At 34.8% G+C, this 17,410-nt stretch overlaps 2 protein-coding genes across 3 annotated transcripts; both read left to right on the forward strand.

Moving 5' to 3' along the window:
- Positions 1–748: 748 nt before the first annotated feature.
- On the forward strand, positions 749–4,095 carry LOC18053915 (receptor-like serine/threonine-protein kinase SD1-8). 2 transcript variants are annotated; one of them, XM_006451982.2, is made up of 7 exons: positions 749–2,127; positions 2,351–2,455; positions 2,544–2,764; positions 2,840–3,050; positions 3,164–3,401; positions 3,506–3,653; positions 3,759–4,095. In XM_006451982.2, the coding sequence occupies exons 1-7, from the start codon at positions 861–863 to the stop codon at positions 4,071–4,073; spliced, it is 2,505 nt and encodes an 834-aa protein (XP_006452045.1). In that variant the 5' UTR covers positions 749–860; the 3' UTR covers positions 4,074–4,095. The 2 variants fall into 2 exon arrangements, with proteins under 2 accessions (XP_006452045.1, XP_024034045.1); XM_024178277.1 differs by having other exon boundaries at positions 3,305–3,401.
- Positions 4,096–13,841: 9,746 nt separating this feature from the next.
- On the forward strand, positions 13,842–17,059 carry LOC18053917 (G-type lectin S-receptor-like serine/threonine-protein kinase At4g27290). The gene is made up of 7 exons (XM_024178346.1): positions 13,842–15,127; positions 15,303–15,407; positions 15,509–15,711; positions 15,787–15,997; positions 16,115–16,352; positions 16,441–16,588; positions 16,698–17,059. Exons 1-7 carry the CDS (start codon positions 13,861–13,863, stop codon positions 17,010–17,012), a joined length of 2,487 nt encoding a protein of 828 aa, XP_024034114.1. The 5' UTR covers positions 13,842–13,860; the 3' UTR covers positions 17,013–17,059.
- Positions 17,060–17,410: the final 351 nt, after the last annotated feature.

Raw genomic sequence — 17,410 nt, forward strand, 5'->3', positions numbered from 1 at the left:
GATTTTTGCGGATTTACAAGAATAGATCCATATCAAATCCACCGATTGCGGATTATCAAATTTTCAATCCAATCCACCAATCCACGAATCAAATTGTTACGGATCAGACGGATTGAACGAATCGGATTGAATTCTGAACAACCCTAATCTTTACCTCTTGCTTCTAACTTTCGAAGTCTTGTAGACTTTTCAAAACTTATGGCTGGGGTTGGAAAAAATTATTTCCTTTAAAGAGCCGTAGTGCTAGAAGAAACAAAGTCTTTTTAACGGAGGAAACTATGGTGCAATGGTCGTACCGTGCCATCGTTGTATCCAGCCGTTGGATCCAATGGGTCCATCCATCTAAATAGATCCAACGGCTGGATGCAACGGTGGCACGATACCACCGTTGCACCGTAGCCGGACCCCTTTTTAACAATTTTCTTTCTTTTAATCATTTAATGAGGAGAAAATTCAGCTTAGTATATATATCTACTGTATATCTATCCGCTTTTCCTCCTAGTGGTCAATAGCGTGATCATATTTCTTTGAACTCCTACTAGTGGTCAACACTGTGATTATCTTTCTTTGACCTTGTTGCATGGAGTTTTATAACATTAGTTTGAATTTTTATCCATCTGTGGGTCCCTATGATTCAGACATGCCAAATGATTTGACTTGGCAACTCGTTAATCCGGACTGATTCGAGATGATGTCACTAGTTTCATATGATGCATCACGCGAAACTTCGAAAGTTAACAACAGAAGGTCAAGAAATAGAGTTTGCTTCACACTTGGCAAACTTTTGTTTTCATAAATTGAAATGAAACCGATCTCAAAACAATTATTAGATATATTTTTTCTCTCTCTGTTTTTTACGAATGGAGAAGATTCCATGCCTCAACATCTTTTGTTCTTTGATCTTCTTGTTGAGCATGAAGGTTTCATTAGCAGCTGATACAGTAACTCCAGCATCATTCATCCGTGATGGTGAGAAGTTAGTTTCATCTTCTCAAAGGTTTGAGCTAGGCTTCTTCTCCCCTGGAAAATCAAAGAGCAGGTACCTGGGAATACGGTTCCAGCAGATCCCTGATGCAGTTGTGTGGGTTGCAAATAGAGATAGGCCTATCTCCGATAATAACGCAGTATTAACCATCAGCAACAATGGAAATCTTGTTCTTCTCAACCAAACAAACGGGACTATCTGGTCTACAAACGTGTCTAGCGAAGTAAAAAATCCAGTGGCACAACTCAGGGATGATGGAAACCTTGTCATAAGGGATAACTCCAGCGGTAATGCTACCGAAAGCTACTTGTGGCAGAGCTTCGACTACCCAACAGACACTCTGTTACAAGACATGAAGTTGGGCTGGGACTTCAAGAATCGTCTGGAAAGATACTTATCATCCTGGCGAAGTGCTGACGATCCATCTCCTGGTAATTTCACATACAGACTTGACATTCATGTGCTGCCTAAAATATGTACTTTCAATGGATCTGTAAAATTTACATGCTCCGGACATTGGGATGGAGCTGGCTTTGTATCTGCTCTTTCATATACAGACTTTCTTTATAAACAATTTATGATGGAAAATAAAGATGAATGTGTCTACTGGTATGAGGCCTACAACCGTCCTAGCATAATGACTTTAAAACTCAACCCCTCGGGTTTCGTCACGCGTCAAATATGGAACGAGAACAGCAATAAATGGGACGAATTGTTCTCGGTTCCAGATCAATACTGTGGTAAATATGGCTATTGTGGTGCTAATACTATTTGCAGTCTCGACCAGAAACCTATGTGTGAGTGCTTGGAGGGATTCAAACTCGAATCACAAGTCAACCAGCCTGGGCCTATAAAATGTGAGAGAAGCCATTCTTTGGAATGCAAGAGTGGAGACCAGTTCATAGAGCTTGATGAAATTAAAGCGCCGGACTTCATAGACGTTTCCCTAAATCAGAGAATGAATCTGGAGCAATGTAAGGCTGAGTGCTTGAAGAACTGTTCTTGTAGAGCTTATGCTAATTCCAATGTAAAAGAAAGCAGTGGCTGTTTAATGTGGTATGGAGACCTGATTGATGCCAGAAGGCCAATTAGAAACTTCACCGGACAGTCTGTCTACCTGCGAGTACCCGCTTCAAAACTAGGTAGAATCTTTGCATTCCTGAAATTGACGTTGCAAGAATTTTTCAAGTTGAATCAAAATGTATTTAAGCCAACATGTTTGAGGAATTGAATGTTAGAGAAACAGATTATCAAAACTAAAACTAGGGGTGATTTTAAGTAATTTAAGTTATTTGGCTCAGCCACTTAGGAATTTATTTACTTTCCGTTGAATTTCTTTAATAACAAGTATGTTTCTGGATGCAGGAAACAAGAAGCTACTTTGGATACTTGTAATACTTGTTATTCCGGTGGTACTTCTTCCTTCTTTTTACGTATTTTATCGACGGAGGAGAAAATGCCAAGAGAAAGGTAATTAATTCCTTCTTTTTTTCGCATCACTCACTTATATGTTGTATGATAAGGCATGTGATAGAATATGTATGCTATTGTCTTACAGAAACAGAGAATGTGGAAACATACCAGGATCTATTAGCATTTGACATAAATATGAACATTACAACAAGAACAAATGAATACGGTGAAGCAAACGGAGACGGAAAAGATAAGAGCAAGGACTCTTGGTTGCCATTATTCAGCTTGGTCAGCATAACTGCTGCTACAGAAAACTTTTCTATGCAATGCAAGCTTGGAGAAGGTGGATTTGGCCCTGTTTACAAGGTAGAATTCTTGATACTTCGACTGTCCTTAATGAAGTACTGCTAGTATAAAACATTAACTATATTTAGAATGCAGGGTCGATTACTTAATGGACAAGAAGTTGCAGTTAAAAGGCTCTCAAATCAGTCAGGGCAAGGACTCAAAGAGTTTAAAAATGAGATGATGCTTATAGCAAAACTCCAACACAGAAACCTTGTTAGGCTCTTGGGTTGCTGTGTAGAACAAGGCGAAAAGATTTTGATCCTTGAGTACATGCCTAACAAAAGCTTGAACGTTTTCCTTTTCGGTATGCGATTTATCATTCACAAGAATTAACATTTTCATACTTCGCAATGCTATAACAGATTTTACCGTCAGCATTTTTTTTTAAAAACTTGTATCATTCTGGTATTACTACAGATTCAACTAAAAAGCGTTTATTAAACTGGCAAGCACGTGTTAGAATCATTGAAGGAATTGCTCAAGGGTTGTTATATCTTCACCAATATTCTAGATTTAGAATTATTCACAGAGATCTCAAAGCTAGTAATATTCTCTTAGATAAGGACATGAACCCCAAAATCTCAGACTTTGGCTTGGCAAGAATGTTTGGTGGTGATGAATTGCAGGGAAATACTAAACAGATTGTTGGAACCTAGTAAGTAAATTTTCATTCTTGAAAAATTTCGTTCTTGAAAAATGTTGTTTGATTGGCCTGTTTTCTTATATCATTTAATATTTGTTTAAACAATTGAATTTCAGTGGTTACATGTCACCTGAGTATGCCCTGGATGGTCTCTTCTCTATCAAATCAGATGTGTTTAGCTTTGGAATTTTGATGTTGGAGACATTGAGTAGTAAGAAAAACACAGGTGTCTACAATGCCGATTCCTTCAATCTTCTTGGTCATGTAGGTGAAATGTCGTTTTACTTCTATTTGATCTTTAATGAATGAATTCTAAAACTTAAGAATTGCCTCTATCAACTAAACTAATATGCTCTTGATTTCTCTTAGGCTTGGGATCTATGGAAAGATGACAGGGTCCATGACTTGATAGATCCAGTAATAATGCAAGATGAAATATCATTGCCGATGCTGATGAGATACATTAACGTAGCTCTTCTATGTGTTCAAGAGAATGCAGCAGACAGACCAACCATGTCTGATGTTATCTCAATGATTAACAATGAGCATCTTAATTTACCTTCTCCCAAGGAACCTGCTTTTACCAAAGGTATAAACGTGAAAAATTCATCTCATTCTAATAGTGGGACGTCCGAACATTGTTCAGTGAATGATGTAACAGTTTCTCTAATCTATCCTCGATAGACATCAATCCTCATAAACTATATTATGCAATACAATTTGTATATTTATAGTTAATTATTTTTTAAGTTAATGATTCGAAATTGGATGTATTGGTTAATTAAAATGCACATCACATTAAAATAGCATAAGTCAGGACTGACAAAAACTGTTAATTTATTAAAATTTTAATTTATCTTTTTGATTGATAGTTTTGTAGGATTAACTATAACCACAATCATAAATTTATTAAGATTGACAAAAACTATTAGTATTTACTTAACGAGATTTTAGTATATCTCATTAAGAGTGCGTTAGGAATTGAGGTGCTATATTTTTTAAATTAATAAAAAAAATTATAATTATAAAATAAAAATTAGTAATATATAGTAAATGTAAATTTAAATAATAATTTTAATAAAATTATTAAATATATAATAAATTTTTTATTATAAAAGTGTAAAATCATATTAACATAACTTTTAAATTACAACAATTAGTGTTTTCCAAACACTTTAGTGTCTAACTTCAATTCTAAACACACCATAATTTTGTAGCCTAATTGCCATGCCTTTTTTTTTTTTTTTGGGCATTTAAAGCAAATTGTCTGTAGTCTAATACAGTCAACAATAATTCTTTATGCGAAATCTGTTTTCCAACGAAACATTTTGGATTTTGCTGTTGGGACAGGTAACCGTCAATTTCAATTTAATACATAATATAGAGAGAGAGAATAGAGATTTGTGACAATTGCAGTGCAAGTATTTATACATATAAATTTTTTATACTTGCAAAATAACGCTAAAATCTGTGAAGTTGAGAGTAGGGAATAAGAAATTTAAAAATGGTAAGTTTGGGATCACAGACACCGTCTTTTTCAGAAATTTGGAGAAGACTGCATATTATATTATTTTGAAAATTCAATGGATTTGTGACAGATTTGAATTTGATGTTGATATTACTGAAAAATTATTAGTTATAAATTGATTTTTCCAGCATATTTGTTTTTTTTTTCTTTTATTGTTATTAATTTATTGTTATCAGCATATTCATTGGGTTCCTTTTAAAAGGATGGGATCAATGCCGCCATATTAATAATTCTTTATCAATAAACGACCGACCCTCATGCGTTGTGGTGGCCCGCAAATTGAAAATGACGCAGGAAATGATTGTCGTATAGAATTATTCGTTTTTGGGTTTATTTTAGGTTTTCTCAATGTGTTTTTTTTTTTTTAAAATGTTAGTCTGACTTAGACGTTTCTTATTTAAGTTCTTGTATAGAGAGGTAACTTGGTTAGGATTAGAAGAAATAGTCTGCTATATAAATTGTAATTTCAAAAGAGTTAATTATTTAATTATCTTTGTCAATAAATTCATTTTTTTATATCTTTCCTTCTCGATCTTAACTCGCTCATCATAGAGTCGTTTACATTACTGTACCATTTAATTTTGATGTAAGGTAATTTTTATCTACCTATTAATTTGGACTTACGTTTATTGAAATAATGTCTAGTGTACTGTCATGACTTCAATAAACGAAATGTGTTTCAGCAATTGACAAGGTGTTATTATTCTACTTCTTCTATCCTATTTTCTGCTTCTGCTACCTTACTCAGTCACAAAACAATTTCAGTGAATGCAAGGGCACTAATTAAAATTTTATCTTTTAGAAACCATCCAGCGCCCCTAACAAAGTAAAGTATGGACTCTAATGGAAACTTCCTCGAGTTGACTCATTCAACTGAGGAGGCTCGAGATCGCTTTAAATCCATCTCAAACACCAGCCCTCCGGAGAAGAGTTTTGTACGGTCAACTAAAGTGGAAGGGAGCAAAGTGAAATGTGCCAAGAAAGCACCATGCCGTCACGAAAATGGGTTAGAAATGGGCTACTTATATATAGCCGAATCAAGTGATGTGCACTTGAGTCCACAGAAGTGCGTGATCAGAAGATCAAGCCGTGTGTGCAGGCAAAGTATGTGATTGGGGTGTGGGGGTATGAGTATGTGCGTGCGCACAAATCAATCGCGTGAGATGTGCATGTAGTGGAAATCCAAGTAGCTTTCACGGCAGCAGCAACATTTACTTCAATTTTGAAAGTCATTGGTCAAGGGCTGCTGCTTTGTGTTCATAAATAAATCGTGTTTGGCAAAGAACCTGTCCCAAGGGTTGGAAAATCCATCGCCCAAGCTTCAAATTAATCGGCCTAGACCAGCCCAATCCGAGCTTTAGGTAAAAAAAAAAAAAAAAAACCCGGATTTGTTTAAGAGTAAGACTTTTACACCTCTTAAATTCCTCCTAAAATTTATTTTTAATTAGAATTACTTAAATAACCTAACACAATTTTTTTTATTATTTTGAAATTCATTCATAAATAAATTATTTTTCTAGCAAACTTTTTACAGCCACCTCATTTCATAATTTATATTTATATTTTTAAATTTAATTGAAATATAAAGGTTTTGAGAAAATTACAAGAGTTTACAATTATTAAGATAAGAATTATATAATATGAAAAAAAAATTTAAGACAAATTTAATATTTAGGATTTTATGTAGTTTAAAGGAAATATTTTTTTTGGATAAAATATTATGAGAAGATAGTTAATTTTAATATATGAATTTGTATTTTATTAATTAAAATACGGGCATTTTAAGAAATAATATTTAAAAGGGGTGTTATAAAGATTTTAGAAGGGAGTTAAAAGTTCCACTCCTTATTTAACTCACTGAGGTCGAAGACCTTTCCACTGGGGGTTTTTAACCTTTTTTTTCCCCTCAACCAGCACCCTTCTATTTAACTTATAAAACCTCTCTGGCTCTCTTATTTTGCATTTACAAATTTGTCCTTCATATTTTAAATTGTACAAGAAATATAGCCTTGCGTAATTAAAGCCATTGTTTTCTTAGTCTTTTTCTCAGGTACAAACTTTTTAAACCTATAATTTTTTTTTTAAAAAAAAATTGAATTGTGAAAGAGTAAGAACTTGATCCAATAAATAAGCACAAAGCTAGGTCATCTCTCTTCTTTGTTCTTTCTTAGTCTTTGGAGATGGGTAACAGAGAAAGAGACATAATCTGAGATAGGTAACTCAAGTCGATGCTCCTTTTTTATAAAATTTTTTTTTTTCCCCTTGTAAAGCATAAAAACTTGGCACGCATATTTTTATGCTGCAAGAAAATAGGTGCACCTCCCTTCTCAAGTAGTAAGAAGTGTCTAAGTTCCAAGGTCTAAAGCTGATGTTTATCTCGTTGTATCAACATCTAGTACCATCACTTTTTACGATTGACCAAGTCCTTAATTTGGCTTTGCTTGAATACTAAAGGCCAAGTTTTTTTCTTTTTTCTTTTTTTTCCCCTTCGATACATCTTTATATATGTACTTAGATTCTTACCTACTATGAAAAATAAAGAGAGGTGGAGATTCATATTAGAAACTCATGAATCCCAAAGCTATAATAAAGAAGAAACGGGTTTGAAATGGGAGAGAGGAATTTCTTTTTTTTTTCTTTTTTTTTTAAAACTGATGCAAGGGTTTATTAAGGAAGAAAAGCAAACAAAGGTTATTTTAGGACTTAAAAAGGATGTGATAGAAAAGTAGTTTTAATAAGATATTAGTGGGGTGCCAAAAAAGTCCAATTGTTTTTCCTATTTTTAAGTTTGTACAGTAGAGAAGTATACTGTCTAATAGAGAGAGACCTGTAACTAATTAATTTTAAAATAAATGTATACGCAAGAATTTATTTAATGAATTTATAATTTATTTTAAAATTGAAGTTGCTTATGCTAAGATTTTATTGAATAAGCATAAGATTAGAAAGTTTTAATGAAAAAGGTACAAATGTGTTTTAGATCAACTTTATGTTAGTTGAACTTGAGAATTAAATTTGTTATTTTGAGGAAGAATTGTATAATAAGCCTTTGATCATTTTTCAAGATTTAGTGGTGATGTAATTTTTTGTGCTGAGTATAAAAGAGATTAAAGGAGGTATAGAGAAGTTAAAGAAGAGCACATGCCAAGGTTTAAGACTTAAGAGGGCTCATAACTCGGAGAACTAGCTAAGGTAGAAATGCTAATTGTTCAATGGAGTAAGAGGCTGGCAAAAGAGCATGCCGAAGGGGGAAAAAAGGGTTATTTTTAAAAACCTCCCCTGAGGTTTGACATAATTACACTTAGATGGCGAGTTTGATTGTATTATCACTTATCTCCCCTGCCGTTAGTATACATACGGTTTGACCGTTAGTTGACAAGGGCAAAAATGTAAAAGACAAGGTGAAATTCTTAAAAAATCAAAAAACAACAAAAAAGGTTTAAAATCCATTGGATAATTATATTAACCGATTACACACAATATCCATTGTGTAAAAGAGTGCATTTATCTTTTCCTTCTCTTTCCCCAGCACAAAAAAGCAATAGATGACATTTTCTCACAATTTTCACTCCACTCCCCTACTCTCATTTGCTGGAACAAAAAGAAATACACATCAAGAGCATATATAACCCATGAAGAAGAAAAACATGGGTGGTCGGAGAAGGCCACCGACTGGTGACGATCGACGGCGGCCTGAATATGCCACTTGTATTGGAGTTTGTAAAAGGTTAGTTACTTTAACAAAGTCTAAAATTTTTAAATACCTTTGATTTTCTTATTTTTGGAGATTTTATAAGTGGTTGTTGGTTGTATTTGATTTGTCTTGTTCATGGGTTAGTGGTGGAAAATTGATTAAAAGGAGAATGGGTTCAGCCATATGTGCCCATGAGTTGAAAAAAATTAATTATTAGTTATTTTATATTTGTGATTTACACCATACATAGTGTAATAAGGCATATAAAGTCAATAATTTGTTATTGTTATGCAAATGGGTGTGTAAAATAAAAGTACTCTTAGTTGTAATTTTTATTTTTCCTGCCAAAGTTTACTTAAATTGATCTGTTTATGAATTTGCAGTGTTTGTATGCGCCTGTCGCATAAACACAGTTGCTGCGTTTTTGGGCGACATGAATGTCTCCTGTGCGACAAGTCTTTGTCACACTAATACAGACTGTGTTTTTGGGTGACATTGTTGTCGCACGTGCGATGAACTTATGTCGCCCGTATTCAGTTTTTGTGTTTTTAGGCGACAAATTTTGTTGCAGGGGGGACAACACTTGTCGCACAAAAACATTGTTTTTGTGTTTTGTGCGGCGATATACTCTTATCGTACATACATTCTATGTTTTTGGGTGACAAGTTATGCCTCTCGTGTGACAGTTTTATGTCGCATGAATGCAGTTTCTGTTTTTTTAGGCAACAAATAGGGTTTTTGGGCGACAACACTTATTGCCCAAAAACACTGTTTTTGTGTTTTGTGCGGCGACATACTCTTGTCTTACATACAGACATTCTGTATTTTTGGGCAACAAGTTGTGTCTCCTGTGCGACACCTTTTGTCGTACGAACACAGTTTTTGTTTGTTAGGTGACAGACATGTCATATGAAAAACATTAAAATGTATTACTATTATCATTATTTTTCTTTATTATTGTAACTGTTGTTGTTGTTGTTGTTTAGTAATGTCATTATTATTATTCATAATTATTACTTTACTTTCACTTATTAACGTGTACTTATTCACATATGATAGAGACGAAATGCCAATTGAAATGGACTGGTTTGACTTAGCGGATGAGAATGAGTTTGCTCTCCCTGATTTGAATGATGAGGTTTACATTGAGCAAGTGACGGCAATAGAAGATTCTCTTGAGATGATAGCAGCAAATGTGATACTCAACAAATGTGATACTCAGCAAATGTGATACATTTATATTTTATATAAATGTGATACTAACATAGTGACAATGACATGTATAAAGTATAACTCAACTATCTTGGCACACTATTAGTGTAGTTGTTATTTTTGTTCTTTTTGTGTATATAGGCGACTGCTGGATGTATAGGCTGATGAAATTCAGTCAAATTGTGATTGTGACCAACTGTAAGCTGCGGAAATGCACACGTGACTGTTATTTAAGTTATGGTGTCATTCTAGTTAGTGTTATTTTCCAATTCAGTTAACTGATAGTAATGTTTTTTTCCTCTCGGCGCAAATTAAAATGTTTGTTATTTGTGTTGCCGGTTGGGTGACAAACAACTTGATGGATTCGAATTTAGTTATTTCATTAGACAAGTAAAATATTAGTGGTTTGGTGGAGACTGGTATAGTCTGTTGCTGAGAAAACTAAATTATGTTTTTGTAGTTTTTGATTTCACCTCTAGGCAAGCATCCTGTAATTTGGGGAGACAAGAATTTGTCTCCCAGGGGACGAGTAATCGTCGCCCAAAATGGGCGCTAACAAGCATCTTGTAATTTGGGGAGACAAGACGTTGTCTCTCGGGAGACGAGCAATCGTCGGTCCAAATTTCGTAGACAATCATTCTGAAATTGGGGGAGACAAGCAATTGTCTCCCATGCGACAACGTCTTGTCGTCCCGAATTACAGAATTCTTGTCTAGCAAATTTGGAGCGACGACTGCTCGTCTCCCGGGAGACAACGTCTTGTCTCCCCAAATTACAGGATGCTTGCCTAGACGTGAAATCAAAAACTACAAAAAACATAACTTAGTTCTCTCAGTAACAGACTATACTAGTCTCCAAAATACATTAAGGGATTCAAATTTGCCACAAAACCAAACCACCAATATTTGACACAAGACAACGTCTTGTCTCCCCAAATTACAGGATGTTTGCCTAGACGTGAAATCAAAAACTACAAAAAACATAACTTAGTTCTCTCAGTAACAGACTATACTAGTCTCCAAAATACATTAAGGGATTCAAATTTGCCACAAAACCAAACCACCAATATTTGACACAAGCTACTATCAACCTATAACACAACACAGATTCTCACCAACCAACATCTCAATGAAATTACAAAAAGAAGGCAACTCTTGATTCTTACCAAGCCGCAATCAACCCATTAACACAATGTATCAAAACAGATATAACAATAATCTTAAATATATGAACGGAAGTTCGGTCGATACAAGATTCAATAATTAATATAAAAGATTAATATATTATTTATAACTTAATATCCCCGTTAAATATGTCAACGACAATCTTCCTCCTAAAATATTGTCCATGCCAACTGTCAAAATTAAATTGTAGCTTGAACATTAAGTACACGTAAACATTAACATAAACACCCCACAATCGCTACTTTCGGGCTGTTGTTGAGGCACATCCTCAATGCTCACAATTTTCCAAGGTTCCGCACTATGTAAGTTTGGTCGGATGTCGTAAAACCTAACATCTTCCAGCCACTGGGGAAAGATAACTTGAAGTGGCTTCAATAACTGACCATACGTTTTATCCTCGCGAAACTCCTTCATTAAGTCATAGATAGAGATCTGCTTGCGCCAGAAGTCTACCCGGGCTACAACCCAATGGTTGTCTTCCAAGTTAATTGGAATTAAAACCTGCAGATGGCCATAAGAAATCCTATCTAATGTTAAGATATCATAAAATCTTGAAATTATTAGTAACAGAACTATATTGAACCGTGTAGTAACACACACCATATCAACGTCCGCAAACGGTTTTGATTTCGTGTCTTCCCGGCCATCAATGTAGGTGTTAAGCCTGGTATAATCTATTGAATCTAGATCACAATCACCGTTATTCCATTGAGCCTTCAAAAAAACGTATTGAATTCATGATGAGCTTACAAAATATGTCTTTGCATAAATGTGTCATTCTACTTAATCTACTTAAAATGAGATAAACAAACCCTAAGAGGCATTTTGTCGAGCACCTCATGTGCCATTCATTACCCACCAATTTCATTAAACCGATTTTAATATTTACACAACAATCAAGCCTAATACTCATCTATAATCATTTATACACTCATCTATCATCAATCAATCTTACACAAACGAAAAACAAAAAGAGTTTAGAATATAAGTCTAGCCAAGATTACCGATTACTATGGTGAAATATTGCGGCCAAGATGGCGGAGGTAGAGCCACGTGTTGCCGGAGATCAACTTGTTGTCAAAAGCCCGTCCACCCGCCTCGCTTGTTGTCGGAAAAGTGAAGATCTAGGTTGAATTTGGAGAGAAGAGGAGATAAATGTATGGCACCTTATTTTTGTCCATAAACATACTCATTGGTAAAAGCACCCATAACTTTTGTTGGCGCCAAAAATTGGTCTTTATTTAAGTAGTTTGGATAGTTTTATAATTTCACAAGTCAACTAATGGTCAAACCGTATGTATACTAACGGCAGAGGAGGTAAGTGAGAATACAATCAAACTCGCCATCTAAGTATAATTATATCAAACCTCAAGAGAGGTTTCTAAAAATAGCCCTTTCCTAAAAAATTCCTGGCCCAAGCTTCAATTTCAAAAGCCTGGGTATATTTAAATACTAAGCCTTGCCATTTGGCTTTCAATTTAATTTGAGGATTTCGCCTTGTCGATGGTAGAGGATCCAAATGCCCCAACTTGAGGAGGGAAAATCACAACCAAGGAAATGGCGCCGTGTTTTTACTTGGACTTACGATACTTTAGGGACACCTCAGTGTAACAGGTCAAGGTAAAGAATTTGTACGCAACTGTAACTCTTACTTACAACTCATCTTTAACCTTGAACTTTAGGGTTTCTCTAAACCTAGAACCCGTACAATTCTATCACTTACTTTACTGTTGGTGTGTCTAGAGAAAATTATTTCAGCTGGGGCACATTCAACGCCTAATACAGATTATTAATGCAGCTTAATTAACAGTATAATACAAACCATAAATGCAGTTAAATTGACTGTGAAAGCGTTTTACATTAGCAATAATAGAGAGTAAAAACTGATGTTTAATAGGTAAAGTTTCTCAAATTCCTATCCAAAACTTTTATTTTTCTTTAAAAAAGATACAATACAATTTGAAAATATTCAAATACTAATTTATAACAGTACAACTATATTATATTATTATTTATTGATATATTTTGTTGATTACCATTGTACCTATAACCTTTTCTATTTTGAAAATGATATATGATGGTTTCACTAACAATAGAAATTTAAGGCTAAGTGTAAAATAGTAAAATAATATAGAAAACTAACACCAGTATAATTGCGGAGTGTTTGGACCTATTTTAAAATGTGAGGATGATTTTAATTAATTTCTCTAGGCAATGTATAGAGGATAGTCCTCATTTTTCCATATAATAATATGAACTATTATTTTCATACACAACTAAGAAGAAGAAGAAGAAGCTGGACATGACATTGAATTTGTTTGTATGGTTTTGGTAAGAAGAAGAAGAAGAGAAGCTGGAGTGCTCTGCCAGCGACAAAAATTAATATGTCCTACAATAAAAGGTTATTAATGGACACACATGTTTTTCCCTTGATCTAGAAACATTTGGTCATTCCCAAGCTGCCAGTTAAGTTAAATCATTTGGCACCGCAGACCATTTAAGAAAGGCTCAAAATTCTTTATTTGGAAACTTCAAATTGATAACGACATGTATGAATTATTGAAACCCTCAAATGCATAAAAAAATTCAAACTACCTAATAAACATAACCACGAGTAGAAAGCCGACATATTTCGAGCTGAATTTTCTTTTTTCATTAAAAGGAAATGAATTTTTCGGAGAATACGACATTGTCGGCTTCTACGTTTTGAAAAGTCTACTAGACGTCGAAAGTTGACACCAAAATGGTCAAGATATAGGGTTATTTCACACTTGGCTACACTTTTGTTTTCATAAATTGAACTGAATCCGATCTGAAAACAATTGTCAGAAATTTTTCTTTCCTGTTTTATGAATGGCTATTCTTCCATGCTTCAGCATCTTTTGTTCTTTGATCTTCTTTTTGAGCATGAAGGTTTCATTAGCAGCTGATACAGTAATTCCAGCATCATTCATCCGTGATGGTGAGAAGTTGGTTTCATCTTCTCAAAGGTTTGAGCTAGGTTTCTTCTCCCCTGGAAAATCAAAGAGCAGGTACCTGGGGATATGGTTCCGGAAGGTCCCTGATACAGTTGTGTGGGTTGCAAATAGAGATAGGCCGATCTCCGATCATAACGCAGTATTAACCATCAGCAACAATGGAAAGCTTGTTCTTCTCAACCAAACAAACGGCACTATCTGGTCTACAAACGCGTCTAGCGAAGTGAAAAATCATGTGGCACAACTCAGAGATGATGGAAACCTCGTTATAAGGGATAACTCCAGCGTTAATACTACTGAAAACTACTTATGGCAGAGCTTCGACTATCCAACAGACACTCTGTTACAAGACATGAAGATGGGCTGGGACTTAAAGAATCGTCGGGAACGATATTTGTCGTCGTGGCGAAGTGATGACGATCCATCTCCTGGGAAATTCACTAACAGACTTGACATTCATGTGCTTCCTAAAATGTGTACTTTCAATGGATCGGTAAAATATACCTGTACCGGAGAATGGACTGGAGATGGTTTTGTATCTGCTCTTTCAAATACAAACTTTCTTTATAAACAATTTTTGGTGGAAAATCAAGACGAAATTAGTTACTGGTATGAGCCCTACAACCGTCCTAGCATAATGACTCTAAAACTCAGCCCCTCAGGTTTCGTCACGCGTCAATTATGGAACGAGGACAGCAATGAATGGGACGAGTTGTTCTCAATTCCAGATGACTATTGTGGTAAATATGGGTATTGTGGTGCTAATACTATTTGCGGTCCCGACCAGAAACCTATGTGTCAGTGTTTGGAGGGATTCAGACTCAAATCACAATTCAACCAGACTGGACCTATAAAATGTGAGAGAAGTCATTCTTCAGAATGCATAAAGGGAGACCAGTTTATAAAGCTTGATAACATTAAAGCGCCCGACTTCATAGAGGTTTCTCTCAACCAGAGTATGAATCTGCAGCAATGTGCGGCCGAATGCTTGAAGAACTGCACTTGTAAAGCTTATGCTAATTCCAATGTAACAGAAGGCAGTGGTTGTTTAATGTGGTTCGGGGAGCTGCTTGATGCCAGTAGGCCAATTAGAAACTTCACCGGACAGTCTGTCTACTTACGACAACCCGCTTCAGGACCAGGTACAATTTTTGCATTCATGAAATCGATGTTGTCAAATTTTTTCCAGTTGAAGCAAAATGTGTTTAAGTTAAATTAGGGGTGATTCAAGTAATTTAAGTTAATTGGCTCATCCACTTAGGAATCTATTTAATTTCCATTCAATTTCTTTGACAACACGTATGTTTCTGGATGAAGGGAACAAGAAGCTACTCTGGATAATTGTAATAGTTGTTCCTCCGATGGTACTTCTTCCTTCTGTTTATATATTTTGTCGACGAAGGAGAAAATGCAAAGAGAAAGGTAATTTGCTTTTTGCGTATCATTCACTGATATGTTTGTATGATAAGACATGTGATAGAACATGTATACTCACAATTTTGGAAGTTGTTTTACCGAAACAGAGAATATGGAAACAAGCCAGGATTTGTTAGCATTTGACATTACAACAAGACCAAACGAATTCAGTGAAGCAAATGGAGACGGAAGAGATAAGAGCAAGGATTCTTGGTTGCCATTATTCAGCTTGGCCAGCGTAGCTGCTGCCACAGAAAACTTTTCTATGGAATGCAAGCTTGGAGAAGGTGGCTTTGGCCCTGTTTACAAGGTAGAATTGTTGATAACTCAAATGACCTTAATGAAGTACTGGTGGTATAGAACATCAATAATTTTAAGAATGCAGGGCCGATTACTTAATGGAGAAGAAGTTGCAGTTAAAAGACTCTCAAGTCAATCAGGGCAAGGACTCGAAGAGTTCAAAAATGAGATGCTGCTTATAGCAAAACTCCAACACAGAAACCTTGTTAGAATCTTGGGTTGCTGTATAGAACAAGGCGAAAAGATTTTGATCCTTGAGTACATGCCTAACAAAAGCTTGGACGTTTTCCTTTTTGGTATGTGATCTTTCATTGACAAGAATTAACGTTTTCACTACTTCACAATGCTAAGTTATATTTTATCATTAGCATTTTCCTTTTTGAAAGAGTTGTATCATTTTGGTATTATAACAGATCCAACCAAAAAGCGTCTATTGGGTTGGCAAGCACGTATTGGAATTATTGAAGGAATTGCTCAGGGGCTATTATATCTTCATCATTATTCTAGATTTAGAATTATTCACAGAGATCTCAAGGCTAGTAATGTTCTCTTAGATAGGGACATGAACCCCAAGATCTCAGATTTTGGCTTGGCAAGAATGTTTGGTGGTGATGAATTGCAAGGAAATACTAAACGGATTGTTGGAACCTAGTAAGTAAATTTCTATTCCTGAAAATTATTGTTTGCTAGTCATATTTTCTTATATTATTTAATATTTGTTGAAACAATGGAATTTCAGTGGTTATATGTCACCTGAGTATGCCTTGGATGGTCTCTTCTCTATAAAATCAGATGTGTTTAGCTTTGGAATTTTAATGTTGGAGATATTGAGTGGCAAGAAAAGCACAGGCGTCTACAATGCAGATTCTTTTAACCTTCTTGGTCATGTAAGTGACAAGTCATTTCGCTTTTATTTGACCTTAAAGGAATGAATTCCTAAATTTAAGAATTGCCTCTATCAATTAAACTAATATGACCTTGATTTTACATTTTTAGGCTTGGGATCTATGGAAAGATGATAGGGTTCATGAATTGATAGATCCAGTAATAATGCAAGATGCAACATCATTGCCAATGCTGATGAGATACATTAATGTAGCTCTTCTATGTGTTCAAGAGAATGCAGCAGATAGACCAACCATGTTGAATGTTGTCTCAATGATTAATAACGAGAATGATAGTTTACGTTCTCCCAAGGAACCTGCTTTTGCTAAAGGTATAAATGTGAGAAATTCATCTCATTTCAATAGTAGGACGTCCGAACTTCATTCATTAAATGATGTAACTGTTTCACTGGTCTATCCTCGATAGTCATCAATCCTCCTAAACCATATAATGCAATATAATTTGTATATGTATAGCTAAATATTTTTTATGTTGATGATTGTAATGAAAATGGCGCAAGTCAAGATCAAGTTAAGACTGACAGGGACTATTCATTTATTGAATTACTAATTTATCTTTTTTTACTGATATTTTTGTAGGATTAGCTATACCATTCATTATAATTAAATCACGGCTCATAAAAAATTATTATTTAATTAAAGTTATTATTTTATGGATTATTAATTTAACGAGATTCTGGTATATCTCGTTAACCTTGTAATCTAATTGCCCTGCTCTTTGATTGGCATTTGAAGGCAAATTGTCTATAATCTAATACAGTCAACAACAATTCTTTATGCTACATCTGTTTTCCAAATAAACAT

This window comes from Citrus clementina, unplaced genomic scaffold, assembly GCF_000493195.1.
Source record: "Citrus clementina cultivar Clemenules unplaced genomic scaffold, Citrus_clementina_v1.0 scaffold_1, whole genome shotgun sequence".
NCBI classification, from domain to species: Eukaryota; Viridiplantae; Streptophyta; class Magnoliopsida; order Sapindales; family Rutaceae; genus Citrus; species Citrus x clementina.

What these genes read in the sequence shown, in the direction of transcription:
- LOC18053915 (XM_006451982.2), top strand. Translation starts at nt 861, where the DNA reads ATGGAGAAGATTCCATGCCTCAACATCTTTTGTTCTTTGATCTTCTTG. An exon ending in GATTTGGCCCTGTTTACAAG is followed by an intron (nt 2,765 to 2,839) that starts GTAGAATTCTTG and finishes TTTAGAATGCAG; the next exon opens with GGTCGATTACTTAATGGACA. An exon ending in AAACAGATTGTTGGAACCTA is followed by an intron (nt 3,402 to 3,505) that starts GTAAGTAAATTT and finishes ATTGAATTTCAG; the next exon opens with TGGTTACATGTCACCTGAGT.
- LOC18053917 (XM_024178346.1), top strand. Translation starts at nt 13,861, where the DNA reads ATGGCTATTCTTCCATGCTTCAGCATCTTTTGTTCTTTGATCTTCTTT. An exon ending in CTTGGACGTTTTCCTTTTTG is followed by an intron (nt 15,998 to 16,114) that starts GTATGTGATCTT and finishes GTATTATAACAG; the next exon opens with ATCCAACCAAAAAGCGTCTA. An exon ending in CTTTTAACCTTCTTGGTCAT is followed by an intron (nt 16,589 to 16,697) that starts GTAAGTGACAAG and finishes TTACATTTTTAG; the next exon opens with GCTTGGGATCTATGGAAAGA.